The 26052-nt window shown below is 37.0% G+C and overlaps 1 protein-coding gene across 2 annotated transcripts in view; it reads left to right on the top strand.

Annotated features, from left to right (window-relative positions):
- The first annotated feature begins 5926 nt into the window (after positions 1-5926).
- The window catches only part of RBBP7 (RB binding protein 7, chromatin remodeling factor), a 73175-nt gene continuing 53049 nt past the window's right edge, over positions 5927-26052 (top strand). Inside the window, exons 1-6 of one of the 2 annotated variants that reach the window (XM_053707399.1) lie at positions 5927-6135; positions 8921-9065; positions 13461-13606; positions 20571-20744; positions 20851-20966; positions 24274-24434. In XM_053707399.1, the coding sequence (XP_053563374.1) occupies positions 6120-6135; positions 8921-9065; positions 13461-13606; positions 20571-20744; positions 20851-20966; positions 24274-24434 (758 nt within the window). In that variant the 5' untranslated portion in view covers positions 5927-6119. The remainder of the gene's footprint in view (positions 6136-8920; positions 9066-13460; positions 13607-20570; positions 20745-20850; positions 20967-24273; positions 24435-26052) is intronic. The other variant, XM_053707400.1, reaches the window with a different exon arrangement.

Below are 26052 nucleotides of genomic sequence, written 5' to 3' on the forward strand. Positions count from 1 at the left end.
CCCCCAGTTTTGCTTTTAAACATTGCTGTGAATCTGCTAGTGAGTGCTGGGTTTTTTGTGTTTTGTGTTAATGATTGTAATGCTCCCCTGCGGACCTGACACCCAGGTTGCTCGGGGGTTAACTGCCTGGGTTGCTGGGAACTTTGCAGCTGTCTGTCAGTGTTCAGGGCTGTGGAGTTAACAGTGGCTTAGGATGTGTACCCAGTCCAGTCTGTGAGTGCGGTCCATTCCTGTGTTTTGTATTTACATAGGGGAGGTTACAAAAGCCTGTGTCACCCTGGGAGGTTCCCAGTTGGTTTGTTTGGAAGTATGCATTGTGTGGGTGCTGGTTAGGGTCCCAGGAAGGGGGAGACCTTGTCGTGGTCCTGGGCTTGATCCTTTGGCGCCAAATGTAACTGACTTCCCCCAGTTTTGCTTTTAAACATTGCTGTGAATCTGCTAGTGAGTGCTGGGTTTTTTGTGTTTTGTGTTAATGATTGTAATGCTCCCCTGCGGACCTGACACCCAGGTTGCTCGGGGGTTAACTGCCTGGGTTGCTGGGAACTTTGCAGCTGTCTGTCAGTGTTCAGGGCTGTGGAGTTAACAGTGGCTTAGGATGTGTACCCAGTCCAGTCTGTGAGTGCGGTCCATTCCTGTGTTTTGTATTTACATAGGGGAGGTTACAAAAGCCTGTGTCACCCTGGGAGGTTCCCAGTTGGTTTGTTTGGAAGTATGCATTGTGTGGGTGCTGGTTAGGGTCCCAGGAAGGGGGAGACCTTGTCGTGGTCCTGGGCTTGATCCTTTGGCGCCAAATGTAACTGACTTCCCCCAGTTTTGCTTTTAAACATTGCTGTGAATCTGCTAGTGAGTGCTGGGTTTTTTGTGTTTTGTGTTAATGATTGTAATGCTCCCCTGCGGACCTGACACCCAGGTTGCTCGGGGGTTAACTGCCTGGGTTGCTGGGAACTTTGCAGCTGTCTGTCAGTGTTCAGGGCTGTGGAGTTAACAGTGGCTTAGGATGTGTACCCAGTCCAGTCTGTGAGTGCGGTCCATTCCTGTGTTTTGCATAAAATCTCATCTAATAAGCAGAGTTTTGATAGCTCCAGAGCTACATTTGTAACCACATATAGTGCACAATTTAATGCAATATGTGATATTGTAAAAAAGCATCTTCCTATTCTGACTGCTGAAGATAGCCTTAAAGACCTTGTGCAAAAGGGATGTAATTTTGTTTCCCGTAGAGGTTACACAATAGGTAATGCGGTTTCCCCAAGTCTACTAAGAAATACACAATCAAGGGGTAATAGATGGTTAAATGTAAAAGGGCATTATAGGTGTCACTACAGCAATTGTATTGCCTGTGGTTTTACCAAAGTCACTAAGAACTTTCAATCATACACTACACAGAAGATCTATGATTTGGACACATACATCAACTGTCGCTCTGTTTTCGTAATCTATCTGATAGATTGAGTGGAGTGTAAGAAACAGTATATCGGGTGTACCTCTAGGGAGTGTAGGAACAGGATCAGGGAGCACCTTAAAAATATAGAGCATGGTATTGAATGCTCTGATCTTGCTAGACATTTTATACATGTCCATAATAAAATGGTGAACAGTCTAAAATGGCAAATTATAGATCATATCAAACCACATGTACGTGGTGGAGATAGGGTATCTAAACTTTCACACAAAGAGGCTTTCTGGATTTTCAAAATGAAAATCAGGACTCCTGATGGCTTTAACATAGTGGGAGATGTCATTAATTTCTGGAGACATTAATAAATAAATATTACACATATTACTTAATATTTTCTACTACGTTGGAACCATGTGGACACCTTTATACAAGTGGTAATATGCTATATACTGAGATGGCTACATAGGAGTAGTACCTAGTCCAAGCTTTCGGTATTATTTTTCTGTTATAAGTTATTTGGCTTTGAGTTACTTTGATTCACTTTAATTCATCTAATATATAGGCTAGTACAAGAATAGTAAAAATAGGGCTTGGATTAATGGAATATATGCATACACATTATCCTATGCCCCAACTTTTTATGTTACTCTATTGATAAGCTCATATATGCATAACAGATGCAAGATTTTTGAGGGAGTTTAAATAATACTCCTTAAAAGAGGATAAACAGTATTATGCAGTTATATTTTCATGTAGTTAATATCAATACATACACACACATCATAACTATTATCTCCTCTTAACTCTAAGTAGGGACTTTATAACAATTAAGACAACTCTTCGATAATAATTTGTTACTATAAGTATTCTTTTGGAAAATACAAGCTGAAGACAAGTCAATTGAATTTTTTTTACATATTTAGTCCAACATGTTAAGAAATATTGAGGATTTGACATTTTATGATTGAATAGTTATGCTTAATTGAGTTTGTGTGAAAATGTATATACAGGGAGTGCAGAATTATTAGGCAAGTTGTATTTTTGAGGATTCATTTTATTATTGACCAACAACCATGTTCTCAATGAACCCAAAAAACTCATTAATATCAAAGCTGAATAGTTTTGGAAGTAGTTTTTAGTTTATTTTTAGTTATAGCTATTTTAGGGGGATATCTGTGTGTGCAGGTGACTATTACTGTGCATAATTATTAGGCAACTTAACAAAAAACAAATATATACCCATTTCAATTATTTATTTTTACCAGTGAAACCAATATAACATCTCAACATTCACAAATATACATTTCTGACATTCAAAAACAAAACAAAAACAAATCAGTGACCAATATAGCCACCTTTCTTTGCAAGGACACTCAAAAGCCTGCCATCCATGGATTCTGTCAGTGTTTTGATCTGTTCACCATCAACATTGCGTGCAGCAGCAACCACAGCCTCCCAGACACTGTTCAGAGAGGTGTACTGTTTTCCCTCCTTGTAAATCTCACATTTGATGATGGACCACAGGTTCTCAATGGGGTTCAGATCAGGTGAACAAGGAGGCCATGTCATTAGATTTTCTTCTTTTATACCCTTTCTTGCCAGCCACGCTGTGGAGTACTTGGACGCGTGTGATGGAGCATTGTCCTGCATGAAAATCATGTTTTTCTTGAAGGATGCAGACTTCTTCCTGTACCACTGCTTGAAGAAGGTGTCTTCCAGAAACTGGCAGTAGGACTGGGAGTTGAGCTTGACTCCATCCTCAACCCGAAAAGGCCCCACAAGCTCATCTTTGATGATACCAGCCCAAACCAGTACTCCACCTCCACCTTGCTGGCGTCTGAGTCGGACTGGAGCTCTCTGCCCTTTACCAATCCAGCCACGGGCCCATCCATCTGGCCCATCAAGACTCACTCTCATTTCATCAGTCCATAAAGCCTTAGAAAAATCAGTCTTGAGATATTTCTTGGCCCAGTCTTGACGTTTCAGCTTGTGTGTCTTGTTCAGTGGTGGTCGTCTTTCAGCCTTTCTTACCTTGGCCATGTCTCTGAGTATTGCACACCTTGTGCTTTTGGGCACTCCAGTGATGTTGCAGCTCTGAAATATGGCCAAACTGGTGGCAAGTGGCATCTTGGCAGCTGCACGCTTGACTTTTCTCAGTTCATGGGCAGTTATTTTGCGCCTTGGTTTTTCCACACGCTTCTTGCGACCCTGTTGACTATTTTAATGAAACGCTTGATTGTTCGATGATCACGCTTCAGAAGCTTTGCAATTTTAAGAGTGCTGCATCCCTCTGCAAGATATCTCACTATTTTTGACTTTTCTGAGCCTGTCAAGTCCTTCTTTTGACCCATTTTGCCAAAGGAAAGGAAGTTGCCTAATAATTATCCACACCTGATATAGGGTGTTGATGTCATTAGACCACACCCCTTCTCATTACAGAGATGCACATCACCTAATATGCTTAATTGGTAGTAGGCTTTCGAGCCTATACAGCTTGGAGTAAGACAACATGCATAAAGAGGATGATGTGGTCAAAATACTCATTTGCCTAATAATTCTGCACTCACTGTATATATATATATATATATATATATATATATATTTCTGTCTGTTTATAATCAATATATTTTAATTGGGCATACTGAGTAATTTGATACCATTTTTCTAAATGAAAGGCTAACAATGGTGTGTCTGTCTTTAAATTCAATAGATGTTATAAGTCTGTCCCTTTAAAATTAGTACCTGGAGCCTACACACCTGATGACAAGGGTGGGTTTAAAAAGGCTTGCTTGTGAGGAGCAAAATATGTCCATGAATAAGGCTAATACTATTTGCTGAAACGCGTAGGACGATTTCTTTTTTTGTTCCAGGTTGCTGGGACTTTTTCTGTATTTTTACTTTTTTTACTTTGCACGGTTTTTCCAATAAATTTAAATTTTGAACTCATGCCTGGGAGGTTTGCTGGATTTCTTTTGCTATTCATGGTGGGAGTTGTAGCCCACAACAGACATACACAGTTGTCTATATTTATCTTGTGTTGTGGGTGCCAAGTGAAGTGATCATTCTGGAACTGTATAACAATGCCAAAAGTGACATTTATACAAGCAGTGCATAGTGGGAGTATACACTGGACTCGTCTTTATATTTATCTTTTGAGTGCCTATATAAAACACCAACTAGTTACACCTCTTAGATCCCTAAAAAAATGACAGCCCAAATTAATGGTTTACCTTAAACAAGGGAGGGCCACATGAAACTATCTTGGGGGCCCCATGTGGCCCCAGGGCCTGTAGTTTAAGACCACTGTTTTAGAGAGTTTAACTCATCATAACATTCTACTGTACATCCTATCTGTTCAATCTAAATTATACACAAGTGAGCCTTATTCTTCTCCAGATTTCATTTTACACTCTAATACATACCGGGCTTTGAGAACATAAAGGCTGATGCCCTGCTCCACATTTCACCACAGAGGACAACTTTTAAAAGAATCCACACTCATCGCAGCACCTAATAAGAATAACGTTCAGCTTTCTACTCTTACTCTTACATTGGAAAAGTCACAGAAAGCTAAACAAAACTATTGTCTTAATTTGATTAAAAAAAAGACAAACAATAATTGTATTTTTATACCAAAGACTCTGTGTAGACAAGTCTCTTGGGGTCATGACTATCCACTTTCTAGTGATGCTGAATCTTTTGGTTTTACAAAAAAAAAAAAAATAATGTCTTCAACTATGAAATTTAAAGGGCCATGGAACACAATTCTTTTCTTTCATGATTCAGATAGAACATACAATTTTAAACAACTTTCACATTTACTTCTATTATCTCATTTGGTTCATTCTCTTGATATCCTTGGTTGAAAAACATATCTAAATAGGTTCCGTAGCTGCTGATTGGTGGCTGCACATAGATGCCTCCTGTGATTGGCCCACCCATGTGCATTGATATTTCTTTAACAAAGGATACTTAAATTATGAAGCAAATGAGATAATAGAATTAAATTGGAAAGTTGTTTAAATTAAAATGGTATTCTCTATCTGAATCATGAAATTTTTTGGGTTTCATGTCCCTTTAGACATAATATGAAACATTTTAAATGATAAGCAATAAAAGTATATTCTATTTTAAATACAAAGTATTGTTCAACTGAATTACTAAAGGAAAAACCCAATCTGAAACAATGTTTCTAACAGCATATTAAATTCACTGCGCTGCAACAATGTCCTCAAGCGGGACTGCAGCAGAACTAATCTACCAAAACATGTGAAGATAAAACAGGAATCCTAATAGTGGCTAACGATAGATTTAAAACGTGTTTTTGTATTAATCAGAAGATATTATAGTACCAAAATAAATATTTTTTTATTAACTATGTAAAATATAGATATGTCTACCTTGACCAATTTTTGCCAAATTTAAAGATGGCCACTGCACCTTCAGCGTCCATATTTTCAGGCGTCCCTGCCATTGGATTCATTCAGTCTCCTACACTCAGGTTAGCCAGTAATGCTGCGCGCAGTACGCTTTTGCGTGTGAACGGTGACAGCAGCAGCGTGCCAGTGTTACAAGTAACTGCAACTTTGGCGGGGGATTCTTTGGCTGCGTCACTAGAGCTTTCTTATCCTCTGGCGCGCGGGAAGCTGTTTTAGTGACTGACACAGAGGGGACCGTGTCCCCGACTTCTTCAGCTATTGTTTTCACGTGAGCCCAGAAGATGGCGACAAAAGAGAGTAAGCGTGGGCTGTGGCTGGTGTATTATATTTTTTCAGACCTTGTGGCTCGGTGCCACTGGGTAGTGGGTTTTCTAGCGCAATATGACGTGAGAGGGAGGTAGAATGTATAGAAACACTGGTTCGTACAGTATAGGGCCCATGTGTTTAACGTTATCTTAGTGAGGCAAGGATGCTTTGATTTACAGATCTAGTCTCTGTTCTATGTTCTCTTCCTTGAAAGGCTAGTTGAGTTCAAGCTCATTTGCCTTATATGAAAGCAGCTAACGTTTGTATAAAATAAGTATTCATATGTTAGTTTTGCTACCCATCACTATAAACATAAGTGGTCAATTTTATTAGAATTCCATACTACAAAATAGACTGTAAAAGGTCATTAAGTTTGTGTGTGTGTATAATAACGTTTGTTCTCATCCCTTTTTAAAGGGACAGTATACACTCTTTTTCATATAACTGCATGTAACAGACACTACTATAAAGAATAAGATGCACAGATACTGATATAAAAATCCAGTATAAAATGGTTTAAAAACTTACTTAGAAGCTGTCAGTTTAGCTCTGTTGAAAAGGCAGTCGGAAAGCCCACTGCAAGTGGCAAATAAGACCCCCCCCTTCCTCTTCTTTTGCATATGAAAAGACCCTTTACACAAACAGGAGCAAGCTGGAGTAGGTAGCTGACGGTATTCAAATAAAACTTTAGGGCTTGGTTAGGAGTCTGAAAATCAGAGCAATGTTTAAAAATAAGCAAAATTATACATTTAAAAAAAAACAGAAAACTTTATGGGCTTTATAAATAGATCTACAAAACATTTATGCAAAGAAAAAATTAATGTATAATGGCCCTTTAAAGGACCAGTCAACACATTAGATTTGCATAATCAACAAATGCAAGATAACAAGACAATGCAATAGCACTTAGTCAGAACTTCAAATGAGTAGTAGATTTTTTTATAACAAATTTCAAAGTTATCTATATTTCCACTCCCCTTGTACCATGTGATAGCAATCAGCCAATCACAAATGCATATACGTATATTCTGTGAATTCTTGCACATGCTCAGTAGGATCTGGTGACTCAAACAGTGTAAATATAAAAGACACTGCACATTTTTTTTAATGGAAGTAAATTGGAAAGTTGTTTAAAATTACATGCTGTATCTAAATCATGAAAAATTAATGTAACCTGAGTGTCCCTTTAATGGTGCTTTAGACAGCCACAGTGACAGTTTTGGGATAGACAACAGAAGTCCAGTGACTGACCGAGAAATTGCTGGGGACAGTGACACAGGCTGCAACATCAGCTTCCAGGGATAATCCTAAATTACAGCGTCAGTAATACACAGGGAATAACTCATCACCTCACACACCTAAGCTTGCTGTGCATGAGGATTGAAGTTTCCATTAATAGGACAAGCATTGTCTCATCTGTGTCAATATCTGGCGCCTTCTCCCGGTTAAACGCTGCTCGGAGTAGTCTAATAACACAGAGGGGACAACGTGTGGTGCTCCAGGACCCCAAAATGTTAATGCACGTGCCTAGGAAAATTGAGGGCTGCCTTATGGGAAATGTAGTTTGGCGCGTAGACACAACATAAGGGGATGAGACTGGAGCCCTGCTTGCCCATCAAACTATTTAAATAGTACTGCCTGTCTGGCAAACAGAACTTAAAGGGATATGAAACCCATTTTGTTTTTTCTTTCTTTCATGATTTAAATAGTGCATGCAATTTTAAACTTTTCAATTTATTCCTATTAACTTTTCTTCGTTCACTTGGTATCTTTGTTTCAAAAGGCAGGAAGGTAAGCTTAGAAACCAGACAAATTTTGGTTCAGCACCCTGGGTAGTGCTTGCTGATTGGCTATATCTAAGTGTAACCAGCAAGTGTAACCCAGGGTACTGAACTTAAAATGGTCTGGCTCCTAAGATTACATTCCTGTTTTTTTTTTTTTTTTTCCAAATAGATACCAAGAGAACGAAGAAAAATAGTAGAAAATTATAAAGTTACTCACTGCAGTACAATTGCATAATTAACAAGTGCATAATAAAAATATTTAACACCTACTCTGAACTTCAAATAAGCAGTAGAATTGTTTCTCCTATATTATGTGCCCTTTATCATGTGACAGATATCAGCCAATCAGACTAGTATACGTATACCCTGTGAGCTTGTGCACATGCTCAGTAGGATCTTGTTCCCCAGAAAGTGTTAATATAAAGACTGCAAAATTTGATAGCGGAAGTAAATTGGAAAGTGTCTTGAAACTGCATGCTCTTTCTGAATCAAATGTTTATTTCGACTTGAGTGTCCCTTTTTAAAATTGCATGTTTTATCTGAATCGGGAAAATAAAAAGTTTGGTTTTCAAATCCCTTTAATGTCTCGGGCGAATAAAATTCACACAACCCTGTGCTTTACTTTACACCCCACTCCACCCTTTAAAAAACAATAAAAAATACTCTTTCTGGTGGAATAAGTCTTGTGATGGCAATATGATTTTAAAGGAAATTAATGCTATGTGACTAGATTTAAGTCCTTAGCTACACATGCGTCTGATTTTCCCAAGATGTTTCATTCAAAATATTCTGGGTTATACCTTTAGGCAATGTCATCCCTTAAATTGGAGATTTTACTAGTTAGTAGATAATTATTGGTACAGCAACGTGTAAGATGTACAGTGTAGCTTGTTTTTTTTTTTTTTATTATATATACATACTTTACATTAAGGGTTAAGTACAGACTATAACTTTACGGTTAATCATAACTATACTATTTCTCCAATTGTTAGTGTTTGAAGATACTGTTGAAGAGCGGGTCATCAATGAAGAGTACAAAATCTGGAAAAAGAATACTCCTTTTCTATATGACCTTGTGATGACACATGCTCTTGAGTGGCCAAGCCTTACAGTGCAGTGGCTCCCTGATGTTACCAGGTAAATTAGTTTGTTATGGTCTTGCCCAGTGAGGTTTGCTAGCAAAACACCAAACCCTTAGAACACCAAGCAATGCAGTGTTCTCCACAGAAATCTTTGCCAGCCGGGTTGGTATTATGAAGTAGCCGGGTGGGGGAAGTATATTTTCTAATATTATAGTTTGTAGTTATTTAAAGTTAATTGAACATTTTTGTAATACTGGCTAATTATTGCATAATATTGGCTAAAATTTTAGCTGGGTTGTAATTAAAATCAGCTGGGTGGTGTACCCTCTAAAAAGGTCCTGGAGTGAACACTGCAATGGTTTGATTACACTGCAAACCCAGTATAGTCACAGGTGGACAAAATTTAGTAGCTAAAGTTAAGAATATGAAAATATTTAATCCAACCCTTGATTGTGTAGGAAGTTTTTTTTTTTTTTTTTTTTTTTTTTAAATGTTTATACAGTTATTTTATAGCTTCTAAATTTCATATATACAGTACTTTGCAAAAGTCTTAGGCCGCCATTAGATTTGTTGTTTTAGCAATGGTATAATGACCATATATAATTTCTCAGATTCTTTATTAGAATACAACCAGAAAATAAAGGATATTTGTATGCCGTATTAAAAAAAAAAACTGAAGAAAATCAGAAAAACAGCTTCTATAGGCTAAAGTGACAAGTATTTAGTGTGACCTCCCCTTACATTTGAACAATAGCAGGAACCTGGCTCTCGTCAAACTAAATGGAACCCTAGTTAATGTCATTGCTAACACCTGTATTTGTCCTATTTCATGTGAAAATGACTGCTGTGAAAAAGGTCTATTACACCACGTTTGTGCAAGACGTGCTTGAGCATTACATACACGTGGTATGAGTTTAATTCATTGGAAGCTTGCTAATAAGACAAACTTTCAATCACATCATTCCATTTAAAATGCCAAAGATCACATAATTTGACAGACCTAAATCATTCTTTTGCATCAGCGAGGCCACTATCAATGGGAAATCAGCCAACAATTGGATACTCAAGATGTGGTATTCAAGTTATAAAGAAATTTGAAGAATCAGGAGAGATCTAGGACAAAAAGGACTGGAAAGGCAAGAAAACTTTCAAAATCTGATTAGAAGTTTCTCAGAATTTCTTCTTTGAGAGACCAGAAGAAATCCAGCAAGGACCTGGCTCACCATCTGGCAGCTTCATCAGGATGCCAAGTTGACCCTTCAGTCCGAAGAAGCTTGATCAAGAATGGCCTTTGTGGAAGGGTAGCAGCCAAGAAACTTCTTTTTATAGAAGGGAAACAGGGTAAAAATGCTAATATATGCTAAAGCTCACAAAGATTGGAATAAAGATCAGTGGAAAAGAGTATTATGAAGTGACAAATCAAAGGTTAAAATGTTTGGGTCCAATCGAACAAACCCTTTGAAAAGTCTCTTGAGTGTTTATCATCTTTGGTGTACTATATCAGACCAATATTACCAAACACTGTGCAGCTTGTAGGAGGAGGGGTTTCTGGATGCTTCATTTCATTGAATGCACCCAAACCTGCGTGAGGAACGGCTTAGTTATGCCCCAAATGTTGCAGATATTTGTTGACCCATGTTTTAATATTAATAAAGGTCTTTTATTATTGGAAGTGCTGGATGACTTGTTGTTTACATATGCACTCCAACCTCTCGGGGAGGGCGAATTGTGGCAACGCAACAATTTTAGGAGTTAAAAGGGACATTAAAGTAAAAATTCCATTCACCAAACTAAAAATGCTATTGTTTGCCTGCATTTCGTTAAATTTAAGTGTCTGTCTTTCATAATGCAGAAAGTCACACACTATCAAGATGAGTGTAACATCTAGTTTCTGTATTTTCAACAAAATTTGAGAAGTAATTGTTTTACCCTTGCAAACTTGCTAAACTGCATTTACACAGGGCTTGACAAACCCAAGCTCCATGGAACCACTTGTGATTTAAAATTACACCCTAACGTCCTGATTTAGAGTCCTCAAGACATCCATGAGTGCCCCTCACTTCCCTCCTGCTGCCACCAGCCGCACCTAAACTTTAGCTTGGTGCGGCTGGATCCTTTCTAGGCAGCTGTAAAATAGAAATCAACTTTTATTGGTTATATAATGTATGAGTGATATTATGTATGCAAAATTATCAGTTTCTCTGGTTTTACTATTTATAGGTAAGTGCTTATAGAATTAAAACAAATGTTCATTTTGCTCAAAATACTACAATTTCTCAATTCCAAATAAAAATATTTTCATTTACAGCATATATTTATATATCACTGCTGTGGTCACACTATCCTTTTGCAATATTACCTGTCAGATGGCAAAAACAGTACCTCCAAAAGTAATTGAAATCAAAATATAATTATTGACCATGCCAAGAGGTGAAAATAAGTTTTGAGTGAGGAAAACTGTTAAATTCTGGCTTTACTGGCAGAGGGATACAGTGAGCGTCAGGTTGCTTTCTTCTTTAATTTCAAAGAATGCAAATCATAAGGTCAAGCAACAGACTTTGTAAACAATAAAGCTACAGACTGGCAGAGGGCGACAATTACACTCCATTGCTGGGGATGACTGCCAACTAATTCAAATGTCACTTAATTGAAGAATGACCAAGTGATTTACAAAAAGAATGGCAGCTGGGATGAAGTGCACGTCAAAGATGGTTTGAAACAGGCTCATAGAGGCAGGGCTGAAGTTGTGCAAAGCTAGATAAAAGCCCTTCATCAATTAAAAGCAAAGAAGATTCAGGCTGAGGTTTGCAAAAGAACATAAGGATTGGACTGTAGAGTACTGGAGTAAGGTCATCTTCTCTAAGTCCAATTTTCAACTTTGCCATACACTTGGTCGTCTAATGGTTAGACTGAGACCTGTAGAGACCTAAAAGCCATTGTCTCTCACCCACTGTGAAATTTGGTGATGGATCAGTGATTTGGGGGTGCTTCAGCAAGGCTGGAATCGGGCAGATTTATCTTTTGTCAAGAACACATGAATAAAGCCACTTAAAAGGTTATTCTGGAAGAAAATGTGCTTCTTTCTGCTCTGACAATGTTCCCCCAACTCTGAGGATTGTTTTTTTTCCAGCAGGACAATGCCCCATGCCACAAAGCCAGGTCAATTAAGATGTGGATGGAGGACCACCAGATCAAGACTGTCATGGCCAGCCCAATCTCAAGACATGAATCCAATTGAAAACTTCTGGAATGTGATCAAGAGGAAGATACATGGTCACAAGCAATCAAACAAAGCTGAGCTGCTTGCTTTTTTCATTTTTTTAAAAAAAAAAAATTTTTCACCAGGAGTGGCATAAAGTCACTTAAAGGGACAGTCAAGTCCAAAAAAACCTTTCATTTTTCAAATAGGGCATGTCATTTTAAACAACTTTCCAATTTACTTTTATCAACAATTATGCTTTGTTCTCTTGGTATTCTAGTTGAAAGCAAACCTAGGAAGACTCATATGATTATTTCTAAGCCCTTGAAGCCCGCCTCTATTTTATTTACTTTTCACAGCAGGGGAGAGCAAGCTCATGTAGGCCATATAGATAGCATTGTGATCACGCCCGTGGCTAGTGGCAGACACTGCATTAATTGGCTAAAATGCAACTATATGCAAAATAACTAAGTCATGTGATTAGGGGCGGTCAGAAGATACTTAGATACCAGTTAGTCACAGAAGTAAAAAGTGTATTAATATAACAGTGTTGGTTTTGCAAAAAACTGGGGAATGGGTAATAAAGGGATTATCTATTTTTTTAAACAACAAAAATTCTGGTGTTGACTGTCCCTTTAACCAGTGAGAGACTAGTGGAGAAAATGCCCAAGACAAATGAAAGTTGTGATTAAAAATCAGGGTTATTCCACCAAATATTGATCGCTGAGCTCTTGCCAATTTAAAACATTAGTATTGTGTTAAAAATTAATATGAACTTTGTTTTCTTTGCATTATTCATAGTCTGAAAACACAGCATTTTGTTATTTTGACCAGTTGTCAATTTTCTGCAAATAAATTTACAATGTTACATAGAAAAGTCAAATTTCCTACTTGCCTGCTGCAATTTCTTATTTGACTGGGACTAGTGGAAATTTCAAGACAAATATTTTGTGGTGGGATGGCCAAAAGTTGCTGGCCCTCCTGTATTTTGTCCAAATTTGTCAAACTCTGATTTAGCATGCAATCGTGTTCAACTTATCTCGTCAGTTTAATTTTTTTTTATATCTGGTTTCCTAGACTGTCAAACTGTTTGCGTGATTATAGTGAATCCCCCTTTATTTTTATGTAGAAACTTCACTCTTTTAGATCTTACAAATTTGAGCTTGAAATTGCCATGAAGATTTTTTTTTTTTTCTGTGCAGGTATCTTATACTGCTTATAAACTTGAAATGTACTTATTTTTGTTCTTAGACCAGAGGGTAAGGACTATGCCCTGCACTGGCTTGTTCTAGGCACTCACACATCAGATGAACAGAATCACCTTGTTGTGGCTCGTGTACAGATTCCTAATGATGATGCCCAGTTTGATGCTTCACATTATGACAGTGAGAAAGGTGGTAGGTTTGACTTAATTTATCCTTTTAACCCTTTTTCTGCTAAGCCTTTTTTCACCCTGTTGCTGAACCAATCTTTATGTATGTTTTCTTCTATCTTTATTTCCTTTTTCTTCTTTCTATATCTACTTTTAAACCCTGTATGTAGTAAGTCAAATTTCATTGAGTGACCCACACAAATTAGGTGTTTTTTTTTTTTTTTTTGTGTGTGTCCCCCCCAGCAGATTCCGAATATGCCATTTATTTTATATACATACATAAAAAAATAAATAGTTGATCGTGCTGTGATCTGAGATGTTGCAGAAAATGCAGCACATCTGCAGAAAGAGCATGACACATGCAGGACCGGTTGGCGCTTTCACTTTGCAGCACTGTTCCACATCAGGCTTTTCTCTTCAAACAGTGATGTACTCTGGCTGCATTGTGTAAGTTTTCCTTAACAGTGCAGCCAGAGCCAGTACGGTTTTAAAAGAACAACCAAATATGGGGCAGCGTATTGATTGGGATTTTTTTTAACCTGCCCACTAGCCTTTCCTGGTCTGCAAAGCTGTGATTAATGAATGTAATATAGATTCAACACACTCATAGAAAAGTTCATCAAACTTTTACGTTTGTATGGGGTGCTCGCACGTCGGAGGCTTCTGCACACCTCTCATACATAAAGCAAGAAAACCAAAGAGGAGACGTCGGCACCGCCAATTCATCAAGGTATCATCTTTATTTACAGTAACATGAAGACAAAGCAGCAGCGACGTTTAGAGTCCATCTGACTCTTAATCATGCTATGGAATGCTACCATTCAATCCCTTATATAACACCTGTGTAACACTTAATTCACCTGTTCATTATATGAAAGCACATACATTTCATATTCCTCTCTCGCCACCTACTGGCTGTATATAATTATTGCTCAGTTTAAATGAACTTTTTTCCTTTTCACTTTTTAATCTTTTTTTTTTGTGGGGTTATTACTGAAATGGTAGTTTGGATTATGTACATAATATATAAACTCTATAAAATACTAAATAATTAAAAAAAACTCTAAATGCATATACAAAGTATCTAAAATATACTTATAAAAACAAATGTAGGTCATAATCCCTATTTAATCCTACTGTATGGAGAGTTTACTTTTTGTATCCACCAGACTTCTCTCCTTTTTTAGTAGCAATTCCCGATCACCACCCCTTCTTAATTTTGGAATGTGATCAATTACTTGAAACCTAAGTTGGCTCACTGTATGACCTGCCTCAATAAAATGGGCCGATACTGGGAGGGATTTGTCTTCACATCTAATAGATGATTTGTGGGCACTGATTCTATCTTTAATACGATTTATTGTTTCACCGACATAGCCCCGCCAACATGGGCATTTTAGTAGGTACACTACATATTCTGTATCACATGTGTACAAACCATTTACAGGTAACCCTCAGTTTACGCCGGGGTTAGGTTCCAGAAGGAATGGTTGTGAATCGAAACTGTTGTAAATTGAAACAGTTTATAATGTAAGTCAATGGGAAGTGAGGGAGAGAGGTTCCAGGCGCCTCTCAAAATTGTCATAAGTAACACCTAATACATTATTTTTGAAGTGAAAACTATTTTATTAGGTTTATAATGCTGTCTAGCATTTAATCACACAACACAGACTTCACTTGCATTTTTCTGCAAACAGTTCTTTCTATGCATTCCAATCTGGACTGAGTTATAGACAGGAAGATCTTGTTCCTTTGAAATCTGCTCAATAGCTCAGGTCTGGTTAAACGGATTAATTTCAGCTTGCTTAGCTTTGCTGCAACACAAGCGGACAGCTCCACCTACTGGCTATTTTAATAAATGCAGTGCTTCTCAATGCTTTTAAATAGCAGTCACATACCTGGAAAAAAAGGTTATTCTGAAACGGTGTAAATTGAACCGTTGCAAAACGAGGGCCACCTGTATATCGTTTTTTTCTTTCATTTATTTGTGCTACATGTTTGCCCTTGATCATAGAGTTGCACTGTGCACAATGTAGGCAGGGATATGATCCTTTTGTTGGAACTGGTTAAATAGTTAACTTTCTCTTCCTTCTTAGTGCCATTATCAGCCTTAACCAATATATCATGGTTTTTTTACCCTCTTATAGGCATGTATAGGGGGATCTTGAAATTCCCTAATGTTGGGATTGTATTTGTTTAACAAATACCAATTTTTTTTAATATTAGAGATTTTTTCACTATACATGCTATGTTCTGTTGTGAACACAATCTAATTCCCTTCTTTTTAATTGTATTTTTTTTGTAAACCTTGGTCTCTTATTTCAATAAGCACATCTTGTTTACAGTTTGTTATTAATGGGTTAGGGTAACCTCTTTTCTCAATTTTTTTTTAGCCATTTGTTCTAATCTTACTGACTAGATTTTTATCCTTTACGTTCCTTACTGTTCTGACAAATTGACTTCTAGGTATAGACTTAACTCGTTCAGGGTGGTAACTATCAAAATGTAGGAGGGTATTACGATCAGTGGGCTTATTAAATAGATCAATAATCAGGGCACCATCTTTCTTGTATACTACTGTATCTAAATAACTTACATGATTTTCAGAAAAAATTCAATGTGAATTTAAAAACTATTGGTGCTCTTGTTTAATTCATCCACAAATGTTTGCAATGTGGTCAATGGTGGTCAATGGGCCCCTCCATATGCCAAACTCATCGTCGATAAAACGAAGCCAGAGTTTACAGCTTGTTTGAAAAAGAGCATTAGTATATACATATCTTTTCTCAAATTGGCTGACTAATATGTTGGCGTATGAAGGGGCCACATTAGAGCCCATGGCCGTACCCTTTTTTTGAATGTAAAGTGTCCTGAAAAAGAAAATAATTCAAGTACAATACTATATTCAACAAATCCTCAATGATTTGACATTTGGGAATAGAAAAGTCAGTTTCTTGTTTTATCACATCCAATACTGATGCTATGCCAGCTTCATGGGGAATTGTTGTATATAGACTAACATCAAGTGTGAAGAGGATATCTAGTTCTTCACTTTGTATCCTACTTATTTGTTCAAGAAAATTGCCAGTATCTTTTAAATAAGATTTTTGAACTGCAGCCAGTGGATTTAGAATCTTATCTAGGAAGATGGCTATATATTAGAAAATGCTGAATCTGTACTGGCCACGATTGGCCGACCTGGGGGTGTGGGGGGGGGGGAGTGTATGTATATAGTGTGTGTGTATATGGTACATACACTGGCTGTACATGAACCTGTCCTCATGCACACCGAGTAAGGGTAACAAACACAGCAACACCAGCTTCTTAAAGACACTGCAGAAAAATTTTCACTAAAAAAAAAATCTCATCGCAGAAAATGAAAAAAAGTTCTGCCCCTGGGCACAGGTGTTGTATAAGGGATTGAATGGTAGTATTCCATAGCATGATTAAGAGTCAGATGGACTTGAAACGTCGCTGCTGCTTTGTCTTCATGTTACTATAAATAAAGATGATACCTTGATGAATTGGTGGTGCTGACGTCTCCTCTTTGGATTTCTTGAGAGAGAGATTTATCGCGGATGTGTGTTTAAACGATTAATCGCCCCGGTTTTAAAACCGCAAGAGTATGTGATTTTTAGCCATGCCCCTTTTGACGTACAGGAGGGCCGCCGACTTGTCATGCCCGCCTTGCGACATTGAGCCGACTTACTGGCGCTTACAGGCGGTGCGGTACTTATGATGTTAAATGGGGTGCTTATTGGGAGGGGGTTACAGTGGGAGCTGATGGGGCTTATGTTGATTACTCAGGTGGTGCTAATGGGGGTTACAGTGGAGCTGATGGGGCTGTGGCTGATGTGGGTTACAGTGAGGGGAGTGCGCACTGTGGTTGATGCGGGTTACAGGGAGGAGGGTGTGCTGGGATTAATGTGGGTTGGGGGCTGATGGTGGTAACATGCGGTGCTTATGATGTTAAAGGGGGTGGTTTATTGGGGGGTTACAGTGGGAGCTGGTGTGGCTTATGTAGGTTACAGAGGGGGCTTATGGGGGTTACCGGGGGTGCTGACGTGAATCACATTTTGATCGCCCCCCCATATCGACTTGTGTATATATGTGTGTGTGTATGTGTGTGTGTGTAGAGAGATATAGATATAGATAGATAATATAAAATGTTTTTCCACATTTTTACCTGTTATAATTTTGATAGACCAAGAGAAAATGACACATTTATTCATAAGGCATTTTAAAAGCTTAATGTATTTTTATTTATTTTTTCTCCAAATTTGCAATGAAATTTTCAACCGCTGCAATATATTATAAAACTTAAAATGCTTTATTCTCCAGTTAAAGGACAATTAGACTTGACATTTAAACATATAAAATGTTAAATGACTGTATACTGCAATGTTTCAAATGCAATAATTAATTTTGCTGCCCTTTGCTGTAAAATCTAAAAATTGTGCTTGTTTCACTTTCTCCCAGGGAGGTTTAGGTTTAATATTTTTAGGCTATTTGTGACATTTTGTTTACTTCCCCCTCCACTAAGATTCTCAGCAGTCGCGTTTGGAAAAAGTGAATTATCAGTTTTTGCATCAACAATCATGATAGAAGCATTCTTTGCAATAGTAACTTAAGTTGGAAGAGGGAAGAGATAAGTGCAGGCTTCCCTAGTCTGTCAACTTCACATGTGCAGCAAAGTTCATGCTATATCTGACTATTTGATTGGTTAGCAAGGATTTTATTTTGTTCTGGGGACAGGGAAATCAGTGAAATGAATAAACATAAAACAATATACTTTAACAAAATAAACTGCAGTTTTCATTGCAAAATTATTCTCAGATAGGAAGGTTCAAAATCGTGTAGTTTACAATTTGTTTTGTTTTTGTTTCTTGCTAGGCGTTTGCTTTTGCCACAAAGATCACCTGATTATACAGACAACATTCCTCTTTGAGAGGGGCTTGTCTACTAGAAAATAAACTTGTATTAGTGTGTCTAGATATACCAGATTTTATTGTACATATAATGTAGTACTGCTCCAAGACCACTATCATCTTAGATGGTTTTTAGCTGCTAAAGGAGCAGGTATTGAGGGGTTTGTAGAACCTCCACCCATCACGCTCGCTTGCAGCTACCGGTGCATCCTGGTTCAGCTCTCTATCACCACGTGCATATGTGGTGATATCACCGGCACTCTCATAAAGCCTGGGAGTGCTCCCTACTATGTGGGGGGTCCTCTGAAAATGGTAAATAAAAAGGTACCTGTTAAAGTGTTATCAAAATGCTGCATTAACCCCTTCAGTTTCGGTTGACAAAACTTTCAGTTTAACTCCCCTCAGAGGCTCTCTTAATTAGGAAGGTGCCTATCTGGCCTTTGTCTACGGCTGAATGCATCTGACAACGAGCATTAGTAGGTAAGTAAAAAAACAGGAACAAGGCACTTTTTATTTATTACGACATATATTTATATAAATTTATTTTATGCCTGGTTTACATTTTGTTAATGGTAGTTTACACTTTTGGGGTTTATCTAGGCTGCCACTTTCAGTGTACCTTGTAAAGTTGCCACCTTACATTTTTGATATGAATATGAGTTGTAGATTTGTTGGAGATTGTTTGCCAGTATCAACCTCTGTATTCTCCCCAGGGCCTTTAGAGTAAGTTATTGATTCATGGGTGTAGTGATTTGTATAGTACTTATTGTTGCAATTAATAGTTGACCTTTAATGTAGGTTGTGGCAGAATCTGTCTTTCTCGGACTAGTGGCTACAGTTTACAGAGCTGTCATGGCTCTCTCGGGTGTATGCTAAAGTACTCCTGCTAGTGCATGAGCGCGCCCCAGACATTGGAAACAAACGTGCACTATATGCACGCACACAAACTGTTTGACACCTGGCACAGCAATAAACCACCTAGCTTGCTGATAAGTGGAAGGGGGTAGATTGTTAAAGGGATTCCGAACCCAATTTTTTTTTCATGGTTCAGATAGAGCATGCGATTTGTAAGCAACTTTTTTTAATTTACTCCTATTATAAAAAAATCTTTCTTCATTCTCTTGGTAACTTTATTTGAAAAAGCAGGAATGTAAGCTTACAAGCCAGCCCATCTTTGGTACAGCACCTGGGTAGCGCTTGCTGATTGGTGGCTAAATGCAGCCACCAATCGGCAAGCGCTATCCAGGATTCTGAACCTAAAAAGGGACGGCTCGTAAGCTTTTATTTCTCAAACCAAGAGTAAATTAAAAAGTTGCTTAAAATTGCATGCTCCATCTGAATCGTGTGAGGAAATAAATTGGGTTCTGTGTCCGTTTAAGCTCGTGGCTCTACTTAAACTTAAGGAATTTTGCTATTCTTAATTTTGAAAAATTATTCAAAGGCACATTCACTTTTTTATGTATCGCCAGCTCATAATGCTCTGTAGCAAAAATTAAATCCACTTTAAAACTTTTAAAGTAAGTGTTTTTTACTTACGTTTTTGATTCTAATAGCTGGCTATGCTCGTTGATGGAAAGGTAAGTAAATGCTGCCTTTAAAAACCGTCATGGTGTTTGAATTCTGCAAAGTGGTGGTCTAAAGTAATTTTATTTACTTATTACTTATTTAGGGACTGAGATTTTTTTTGTGTGTACTATGATAAATGTAAATAGTTATTCCAGGATTCACTCTAGTGTGCATGTGGTGCATTTAAAACTTGCTCTGGTGCATGTCTGAGTGCTTACAATACCTCCATACTGACCTGTATGTGTTTTTGCATTGTCTTTGTATTATGTCTTTGTTGTTTATGCATCTAATTTTTAATGTTAAGTAACTCTTTTAGAATATAGTTAGTTAACACAGCAATTCACCATAATTTTTAAATAAATATTTTGGTCACATTAGAAGACTAAATATGAGTACAAATGGGTGCTGCACTGAATAATTTACTGGAGTGTAAACAGATTATCCTTTTCTTTCTGCAAAAAACCATCCTCTTTACACTATTCAATTTCATTTCAGAATTTGGGGGCTTCGGCTCAGTAAGTGGAAAAATTGAAACTGAAATAAAGATCAATCATGAGGGTGAGGTAAACAGAGCTAGATACATGCCACAAAATCCTTGTATTATTGCAACAAAAACTCCTTCCTCTGATGTGCTGGTATTTGATTACACCAAGCATCCATCTAAACCAGGTAAGTAAAACAACTAAGTGTTCGTCGTTTTAACTACAATGGGTGTCTTAATTTGTTAAACTATACTAGTGGGTTTTTTTTTTTGTCTCTTCTTTCTACTACCTAGACCCAAGTGGAGAGTGCAACCCTGACCTACGATTAAGAGGCCACCAAAAAGAGGGTTATGGTCTGTCCTGGAATTCTAATTTGAGTGGACATCTACTCAGTGCATCAGATGATCATGTAAGTAAGCTCTATCCTTGCCTCAATTTGCACTTAGAAAAAAACAAAACTAATTTTGTCCAAAAAAATAGCATAATGTCCTCAAGTGTTAGGGACCATACCAAATATTGATTATTTTGTACATTAATTGTACACATTTTGTGCAGAATTTTACAAATTGCATTATTCATTTAGAACATCCCAGTGTGTTTGGAGATGTCAGTGTGTATCAACCTTTTTTTTTTTTTTTTTTTTTTTTTTTTTTTTTTTCTTTTCAAATGTTCCCAAAGGCCTTCAGTGGGGTTGAGACTCAATGATTGTAGAGGGAAAGCCATATAAATTGGCATTCCTTGGACTTCAGATATGCACAGCTTCAATGTGTGTTACATAGAACCATTGTCCTGATGGAAAGTGAATCCTTTTCCACACAACTTAGTTCTGCAGGAGCATGCCATCCCTTCTGGCTTAGTGGTATTTTTTTTTTATTTTTTTTTTCAGTTTTAATTGATTTTGTGAAAGTTACCAAATGCAAAACATGGATCATATTCCCTGCAGCTTTTTTTTAATTGTGAGTTTTATGCAATGTGAAAATTGTACCATTTAGATTTGTCTATTAACAGGATGGCTTTACAGTCAATACTGTATTGCTTGGCCTATGCTAAATGTTTACAGTGTGGTTGTGTTTTTTTTTTTTTTTTTTTTTTTTTTTTTTTTCTCCTCTCCCCCTTAGACGTAGCGGTTTAAACACTGCTACTTTCACATAAAAACCACACTTTGCCAGCGTTTGCTTACTGGGGTAGGACATTCCTGGTTCAACTTGTCTTAAAGGGACACTAAACCCAAATTTTCTCTTGTGGTTCAGATAGAGCATGCACTATTAAGCAACTTTCTAATTTACTCGCATTTTCTTCTAAGCTTTTTTTTTTTTTTTTTTTTTTTTTTTTTTTTTTTTATTGGTGGATAAATTCATCCACCAATCAGCAAGAACAACCCAGGTTGTTCACCAAAAATGGGCCGGCATCTAAGCTTACATTCTTGCATTTCAAATAGATACCAAGATAATGAGGAAAAGTGTTAATAGGAGTAAATTAGAAAGTTTCTTAAAATTTTATGCTGTATCTGAATCGCGAAAGAAAAAATTTTGGTTAATTGTCTCTTTAAATTATGGTTGCATGTCATGTGTTCAATATTGATATCAGTTGGATTTACTGGTCTGATGCCTGATCTTAAGATTATTTTGGTTTCACAAAATCTCCTCGGATATTTAACATAGCTGCAATTTGGTTCTGGGAAACTTTTACACCACTTAGGACTTGCCCTAAAATTGCTTTACTAAACTCATTTGACATGCTTACAAAAGGTAATAAAACTAATGTCCTCCTTAGGCCCTAACTGAAGCACTAGCAGAACCATACTAATATAATATCAGGTGTTATTCGTTAAATCATTTATAATGCATATACAGCATAGTTTTAAACAACTTTACAATTTACTTCTCTAATTTGTTTTACTATCCTTTGTTGAAAAGCACACCTAGGTAGGCTCAGGAGCTTAGTTGTGCGAGAATACATTAACAAATCACTGCAATATTACATCATAAAAAATTACAAGTTAATGGTGTATAGTCTATTGAACCCTACTATATCTAAATGTGATTATAAAGATTTGTCAAGACTATTTTTCTAATGCATAATCTGATCTGTGTATATCCTTCAGTATATGGCATGATGTAGACTGATGACCTTATGCACACGCACAAAGTGTTGTTGTTTTTTTCTGCAGTGCTGAAACCTGGCCTGCAACTTTATAAATATATTGCTTAATCATTTGCAGTAGCTCATTTATGAACATCCCTAGCTGGCAAAGGTTGTAAACAATCTTCCTGAGGTGGTTGTTTTTTTGTTTATATTATAATTGTTATATTGTGTTTAATTGACGATTATGTAATGTATATATTAAATACCACAAAAAAAAACTTGTCACACTATAGTACTAGTCTTGTTTTTGTTCCACCAAATTTTTTGGCTGATTGGCCCAAACTAAAATGTGTTTTTTTTTTTTTTTTTTTGTTTTTTATTATAAAACCTTTAGCATTGCTGTTTACTTTTCTAGGTTGTTTATTTTATTTATATATTTTCAGCAATTGAATGTGATTCATGTGGCTTTAATCAGAGCTTGATGTTCCTGTGCCATTTCTTTTTTAACAAGACAATGTATACCTGTTTAGTAGCAGACACAAAGGACACAATTCTCCTAATGGTTTCTGGATTTGTGAGATTTTATAAGTAATCTTCCCAGTACTATGGAACCCGTCATAATTCTCTAAAGGCAGTTGAGAATAGTTTGTCTTGTAAAGTGTTCTCTGCATTTAAAGGGACAGTCTAGTCAAAATTAAACGTTCATGATTCAGATAGGGCGTGCAATTTTAAACAACCTTCCATTTTACATTTTTCAAATTTGCTTTGTTCCCTTGGTATTTTTTAAAGCTAATCCGAGCTAGGCTCAAATTGATTTCTAAACTGTTGAAAACTGCCTCTTAGCTCAGAGTATTTTGAAAGTTTTTTTTCACAGTTAGATAGTACTAGTTCATGTATGTCATATAGATAACATTGTGTTAACTCCCGTGGAGTTATTTAGCAGTCTGCACTAATTGGCTAAACTGCATGTCGGTCAAAAACAGATATAAGGGGGCAGTCTGTAGTCATAGATACAAGGTAATCGGAGGTAAAACATTAATATAACTGTTGGTTATGCAAAACTGGGGAATGGGTAATAAAGGTATTTATCTTTTTAAACAAATTCTTGTGTAGACTGTCCCTTAAGTGTGAAGGTGATGCACACGTTACAATATGACAAACAAATCATAATTTAAAAAGAACAAAATATGCAGTACAATTTTGTATTTAATTGCATTAAAGAATGTATCATGTTTGCAAAAATTGATTTTCTAGAAAAAATATTAAATTTGTGTTGCACTTTAGACCAAAAACACTAGTTACCCTACTAGAAAAACACATGCATACAAAGAGGCGATGTGTAAGATAAGATTGGCTGCATGATATTTTTTAAAATGGTCTTCCTGCTAGCTCAACAGTATTTCCATTTCCAGCTGCTATCGGTCTGGTTTTTCATTTCTGACCTGGCAAAGTTTTGATTACTGTAACATAGTTCAGTACACTAATTATGAAAATGATGTATTTATAACTTTGCCTCCAAAGTTTTGAAGTGTCAACTGATCTAATTTTACAGTGCCCTTTGCTAGTAAACCCTTCGCTTATGTATTGGTAAGCTAAGTTCACTTGTGGTTTTTTCTTGTATTTTTCTTTAGACTGTTTGCTTATGGGACATAAGTGCTGGACCAAAAGAAGGCAAAATAATAGATGCAAAGGCCATCTTTACAGGACATTCTGCTGTTGTTGAAGATGTAGCATGGCACCTTTTACATGAGTCCTTGTTTGGCTCTGTGGCAGATGACCAGAAACTTATGATGTAAGTAATACCAATACCAAGCAGCATGGCTTTTTTTTTTTTTTTTTTTTTTTTTTTTTTGTAGGTGGGCAGAGTGTACAAGTCCATTACTCCTAGGATTAAATTCCTGGCCACTAGATTTCCAAAAACAGAGTATTCCATCCCTCCCACCTTACTGATTGGCCAGTCTAAATCATTGCTTCTTATGAGGCAGGTGCTTTTTAAGATTCTTTGAGGGGTCCTCAGACTGATTTGAGGCCCATATTTTGTCCTTGGAGGGCTGCTACAGCAAGGCAGAGGAAAGAATGGAGTATAGGGTAGTGACACTATTGTTAATTAGGTCTGGACAAAAAGTAAAAACAATTGCGCTCACAACAGCACTCTTATCGAATATAAGACTGAATTTAATCACTTAAGAAATTATATACTCTCTAAGTGAACAAAAAACACTTTCAGAAAGACAATTTACAAAATATCGTACTTGTTTGTTCTGTACATAAACGCCAAGAAATATACTAATATAAGATAAAACGGCTACAAGGCATAATATACCTGTAGCTCAAATACAGCTAGAAGGCTACTTAGCCCGTTTGTAGGCGTAAGCTACAGTAACAAAGTATTTCCTCTTAGAATCAGAGAGTCTAATCCTTATCCACCTTTTATAGGATAGCCCTCCTTGCGTGCTAAAGTAAAGTCCTCCTTCTGTAAAGAAGGGGAATCCTTCCCTTTGAAGCTGTTCAACTATCTCTCTATTAGATCTTGTAGTGTTCCATTGTCTGATATGACAGTCATAGGGGAGTGAACAATATCTCCAACGTGGTCGGCAGCTTAGAGATCTTAACCAATCCAAACCACTGAGAAAACGGCCAACGTCTGCTCCCACAACAGGCTGTCGGGTATCTGGAAACGGAGGTATGCCACCAGTCCCGTAGGTGATTTGGAGTGTGCCAGATCTCACACGCAGCCAGCAACAATCGCCCCTGCCTAACAAAGCTGTGGAGATGTTGGGTAGGATAGCTCAACGCCTTCTCCCACCTCGGACTTAGTAAACAACGGTTCATACAGCGCCTCAGCATGAGCCAGATAGACTAGTATATCCTCCTTGGTATAAGGATAAAGTCAATGTACATTTCACCTTTTGAAAGGCTTCTTCTGGACGTAAACTCCTCCTTATAAAGGGGATCCAGGTGTATTGCCCTCCGGAAAAGTATGCTGGTGAATATAGGTTCCTTCTTAAAATGGGAAAACTTAAAGTGAAACCAAATATTAACATTGTTATATGTTGTATAACTATCTGGGCTTGAGACTAAAGTACAGAACACTTACAAATTTATTCCAAGAAAATTGTTTCTGACAAGAGGTCATAATTTAAGGTTGGAAGAAAGGAGTTTTAATCTCCTGCAACTGAAACATTTTTTCACTGTAAGAGCAATAAAATTGTGGAAATCATTACCAAAGGAGGTAGTGAATGCCAATACCATAGATACATTTAAAAAATAGTCTGGATAAATTTCTGTATATAAACAAAATTCATGGATATGATTGCTAGTATTAAATGGGTCACATTTTAATGGGGTTATTTAAGCTTAACTGGAGCTTATTGTAAGTATTTTAGATTTGTATAGGTTGAGCTCGATGG

This window comes from Bombina bombina, chromosome 3, assembly GCF_027579735.1.
Source record: "Bombina bombina isolate aBomBom1 chromosome 3, aBomBom1.pri, whole genome shotgun sequence".
Lineage (NCBI taxonomy): Eukaryota > Metazoa > Chordata > Amphibia > Anura > Bombinatoridae > Bombina > Bombina bombina.